The sequence below is a fragment of the Scophthalmus maximus genome, chromosome 22 (genome assembly GCF_022379125.1).
Source record: "Scophthalmus maximus strain ysfricsl-2021 chromosome 22, ASM2237912v1, whole genome shotgun sequence".
In the NCBI taxonomy this organism is placed as follows: domain Eukaryota; kingdom Metazoa; phylum Chordata; class Actinopteri; order Pleuronectiformes; family Scophthalmidae; genus Scophthalmus; species Scophthalmus maximus.
The window spans coordinates 14725001-14730000 of NC_061536.1; the positions used below are offsets into that span (position 1 = coordinate 14725001).

Below are 5000 nucleotides of genomic sequence, written 5' to 3' on the forward strand. Positions count from 1 at the left end.
CGCCTCACTTGAAAGTGGGAAACACGGAACGTGAGGACGTAATTCTCCTCGAGCTCTGACGCTGCATTTCTGCAGTGGAGGGAGGAGACGGAGGTCACTCACTCGCATGCTTCCATCAGTGGGAGTTTCATTGTGACAAAGAGATGGTTGCGTCCCGTCAGACACCATGTGACGCTCTGAAGCTTCGACCGCTCACTGAGCCGCTCTGTGGCGACGAGGACGACTCGATGACATTTACAATCTGCTGCGTGAGGTGGAACACGGGGAGACGAGACGGAAGGTCGATGCGTGTTGGGATGTAACAGAATCACAGTATTTACTCCTGATTGTGTCAGTTCTCAGATTCAGAGGAGAGAGGATTGTCACACATTAAATTTAATAAATATAAAATCTGCATTTGTATTTCATGAGGAAATATGACGTCTCGCACAAACTGTTTAAGATCACACACTGTAAACAGAGATTGACATGTGTGTGTGTCTGTGTGCGTGTGTGTGTGTTCGTGTGTGTGTGTGTGTGTGTGTGTGTGTGTGTGTGTGTGTGTGTGTTCGTGTCTGTGTGCGTGTGTGTGTGTGTGTGTGTCTGTGCGTGTGTGTGTGTGTGTGTGTGTGTGTGTGTGTGTTCGTGTCTGTGTGCGTGTGTGTGTGTGTGTGTGTCTGTGTGCGTGTGTGTGTGTGTGTGTGTGTGTCTGTGTGCGTGTGTGTGTATTCGTTTCTGTGTGCGTGTGTCTGTGTGTGTGTGTGTGTGTGTGTTCGTGTCTGTGTGTGTCTGTGTGTGTGTGTGTGTTCGTGTCTGTGTGTGTGTGTGTGTGTGTGTGTGTGCGTGTGTGTGTATTCGTGTCTGTGTGCGTGTGTCTGTGTGTGTGTGTGTGTTCGTGTCTGTGTCTGTGTGTGTGTGTGTGTGTGTGTGTGTGTGTGTGTGTGTGTGTGTGTGTGTGTGTGTGTGTGTGCAGACGGTCAGAAGCAGGAGACGAAGCTGAGTGGAGGAGCCAGCAGACACTGTTTCACCAACCTGAAGCCCAACACACAGTACAAGATGAGTGTGTACGCTCTGCTGCAGGACGGGACGGAGGGGCCGGCCGTCACCGCCATGGAGAAGACCTGTGAGCGTGCACACACACACACACACACACACACACACACACACACACGAGAGGGAATGAAAACCTGCAATCACGAGCACATCAATCATGAAACAGTCACTACTCGCTGGTCGACCCTGAAATTAAAATCCCCAAAAGAAAAATTCAAACATCATAAAGAGCTGAAGAGCATCAGACACACACACACACACACACACACACACACACACACACACACACACACACGAACACAAACACACACACACACACACACACACACGTGTCACATGTTAAATATACAGAATGTGTAAAATCACCACGTTCACTCTGTGATTTTATCCACTGTGTCATTTAGTCGTCTGGAAATGGACATCAAACTCCGACTGTCTTTCAACTGCTCACCTTTCATTCTGTGTGTGTGTGTGTGTGTGTGTGTGTGTGTGTGTGTGTGTGTGTGTGTGTGTGTGTGTGTTGTCTGATCTCTCTGTGCAGTGCCCGTCCCGACCCCGGCGCCGACCAAGCCCCCCACCACCACCCCGCTACCCACAATCCCCCCTGCCAAAGAAGGTGAGAGCGGATTTTCTCTTTGGTGTTTTCTTGACTCCGGTTGCATCAGGACGTCAGGATAAGAACGATCTCAAAGTAAATTTCCAAGATCAATTTTCCCCTTTAGAGAATCTGACCAATCGCAGTCGCAGGCTTTTATTGTGAAAGAGCCACATCCTGTTTGTGGTTCGTTAGGTGTTTACAGTAAACGGACCGTCGTCGTATCGACGTGATGATAAATAATAAATAAAACTCATATTTTTAATATTTATATTCAAAGAAGCTGCGATTTGTCTGAATTCAAAACCGACGCAAATCAGATCAACAGTTTTCATCCTCAGGGGAATATCAGAGGAAGACGTTTGGTATGAAACGTGAATAATAACCTGATATGTCATTATTATTATATCCTCAACAATAAAAGAGTGAATTCCCTCCGACGGGAGATGGAACATGAGTTCTCTTCTTCCCCCTCTCCTCAGTCTGCAAGGCGGCCAGAGCCGACCTGGTCTTCCTGGTCGACGGTTCCTGGAGCATCGGCGACGAGAACTTCCTGAAGATCGTCCGCTTCCTGCACAGCACCACCGGAGCGCTGGACCGGATCGGCCCGGACGGCACGCAGGTACACCGGAGACGCGTCGCTCACGTCCGTGGGAATAATCCATGAAACCACTGCAGGAAGAAACTGTGACGTCTGGTCGCTCTCTCACCAACACTGGCTCAGCACATTTAGGACAAAGGGCCAGCGACCTTTAACCACACTCAGGATTCTCAGTCAGGACACTTTTCTACGTTTGTTGCCAGGAGCTCAATATATTGAGGAGATTTCCAGTTCGTGACACAAATCAACAGGTGGTCAGTGCATGTATTTAACATGAAGAACCACGTGTCTCCATAGAAACGTCTCTGTCTCAGCACATTTAGGACAAAGGGCCACCGACCTTTCAACCACACTCAGGATTCTGAGAGTCAGGACAGAAAGTTTTTATCATGTTTACAAATTAATACACAGAAGAAGAAAAAACGTCTGATTTACTGAAAATCTAATAAGTTATGTGTAAACTCCTCGGCTGTCATTGATCCGCTCTCCTCTCGTGACAGGTCGCCATGGTGCAGTTCAGCGACGACGCTCGCACCGAGTTCAAGCTGAACTCGTACGGCGACAAGGAGCGACTGCTGGACGCCATCAACAAGATCTCCTACAAGGGAGGAAACACCAAGACGGGTGAGCGTCCGTCGTGCGTCGCACAGCGGGGCGGTGGCGACGCACGATCGAACCCTCCAGCGGTTGAAGCGTCGTTGCGACTTGATTCCCAGATCGCAGCTCCTTTGAAAATGAACGCTTTCTCGTCCGTCCGTCCAATCAGGTGGAGCCATCAAGCACGTGAAGGAGAAGATCTTCACGGCGGAGGGCGGAGTCAGGAGAGGAATCCCCAACGTCCTGGTGGTTCTGACCGACGGCCGCTCGCAGGACGACGTCAACAAGGTTTCCAAGGAGATGCAGATGGAAGGTCGGAGAGACCACCGTTTCTACGTCCCAGAGATCCAGTTTTGTTTTGGTTTTTTTGGTTTCATCTTTTCTCTGACTTGCTGTTTAAGGTTTCATCGTGTTCGCCATCGGCTTCGCGGACGCCGACTACGGCGAGCTGGTGAGCATCGCCAGCAAGCCCAGCGACCGCCACGTCTTCTTCGTGGACGACCTAGACGCCTTCCAGAAGATCGAGGAGAAGCTGGTGACGTTCGTGTGCGAAGCCGCAACCGCCAGTGAGTAACACCATCACCTGGTCATCTGGTCACATGACGCCACTGTCGCTGGGCAGGGTTCAGTCACTTGCACTGTGTGTGCGTCTTTTTAATATTGATATGAATATTTTTTTCCCTCAGCTTGTCCGTCTGTACCGATGAGTGGCAGCACAACACCAGGTGAGTACGAGGGGTTCAACACAGAGCATGTGACGTGTCATGTGACGTCACGTCATGTGACGTCACGTCATGTGACGTCACGTCATGTGACGTCATGTTTCTGAGTCTCGTCTGTCGTCAGGGTTCCGTATGATGGAGCTGTTCGGGCTGGTGGAGAGTCAGTACAGCAGCGTCTCGGGCGTTTCCATGGTTCCCGGCACCTTCAACCTCTTCCCCTGTTTCCACCTGCACAGTGACGCAGTACTGGCTCAGCCCACCAGGTACACGCACACGTCCATCTCACACTGTCAACGCCATTTTGTCAAATGTTCTGTTTGGCCTAAAGACAGATCACGACCAGAGAATCTCTCTCACGACTTCACGAACTTCGTCTCGTCACGGTCGGTCGTGATTTACTGAACGGACCAATCCGCAGGCATTAGCAGGATGCTAACGTGATCAGGGATCAGACCCGAAAGCGATGGCGCTCACACACACGGATTTCGTTACTATTAAAACACACAGAATCAGAAACGGATCAGCATCAAAGACGAGCGTCTGTCCACAGGTTCCTCCACCCGGAGGGTCTCCCCTCCGACTACACCATCACGCTGCTGTTCCGCCTGCTGCCCCACACGCCCGCCGAGCCCTTCGCCCTGTGGGAGATCCTGAACAAGGACAACGAGCCGCTGGTGGGAGTCATCCTGGACAGTGAGTCGGACATTTATTCACATCATATATAAAAAGACATGAACTATTTAGGTCTGTTTTGTTTTGACGTGTGGTTTTCCGCGTGTCTTCGTCCCGCAGACGGAGGAAAGACGCTGACGTTCTTCAACAACGACTACAAAGGAGTGTTTCAGACGGTGACGTTCGAGGGGACGGAAATCAAGAAACTCTTCTACGGAAGCTTCCACAAGGTCAGAATTCCCGCTGAGTGACAGATGCTGAACGTCATTAGTGTGACACTGTTCCCGGATCACGGCCACAGACGGAGCTCTTGTAGCTGAGGCGATGACGCAACGTTAACTATGAAGGCCGAATGACAGCGAGCGTTAGAATAATATGTAAATGTGAATAGCATAAGAACTTTTGCAGCAGTTTACCAGGTGTGTGTGTGTGTGTGTGTGTGTGTGTGTGTGTGTGTGTGTGTGTGTCACCTGAGTGCGTGTGTGTGTGTATGTGTGTGTGTGTGTGTGTGTGTGTGTGTGTGTGTGTCACCTGAGTGTGTGTGTGTGTGTGTGTGTATGTATGTGTGTGTGTGTGTGTGTCACCTGAGTGTGTGTGTGTGTGTGTGTGTCACCTGAGTGTGTGTGTGTGTGTGTCACCTGAGTGTGTGTGTGTGTGTGTGTGTGTGTGTGTGTGTCACCTGAGTGTGTGTGTGTGTGTGTGTGTGTGTGTGTCACCTGAGTGCGTGTGTGTGTGTGTGTGTGTATGTATGTGTGTGTGTGTGTCACCTGAGTGTGTGTGT

General features: G+C 50.4%; 1 protein-coding gene across 4 annotated transcripts in view; it reads left to right on the forward strand.

Moving 5' to 3' along the window:
- The window catches only part of LOC118291630 (collagen alpha-1(XIV) chain), a 58964-nt gene that overhangs the window by 39218 nt on the left and 14746 nt on the right, over positions 1–5000 (forward strand). For all 4 annotated transcript variants that reach the window (XM_035619953.2, XM_047330331.1, XM_035619957.2 and 1 more), the window contains 10 exons: positions 953–1102; positions 1574–1648; positions 2110–2249; positions 2729–2852; positions 2995–3138; positions 3227–3391; positions 3512–3550; positions 3672–3810; positions 4098–4240; positions 4340–4449. In XM_035619953.2, the coding sequence (XP_035475846.2) occupies positions 953–1102; positions 1574–1648; positions 2110–2249; positions 2729–2852; positions 2995–3138; positions 3227–3391; positions 3512–3550; positions 3672–3810; positions 4098–4240; positions 4340–4449 (1229 nt within the window). The remainder of the gene's footprint in view (positions 1–952; positions 1103–1573; positions 1649–2109; positions 2250–2728; positions 2853–2994; positions 3139–3226; positions 3392–3511; positions 3551–3671; positions 3811–4097; positions 4241–4339; positions 4450–5000) is intronic.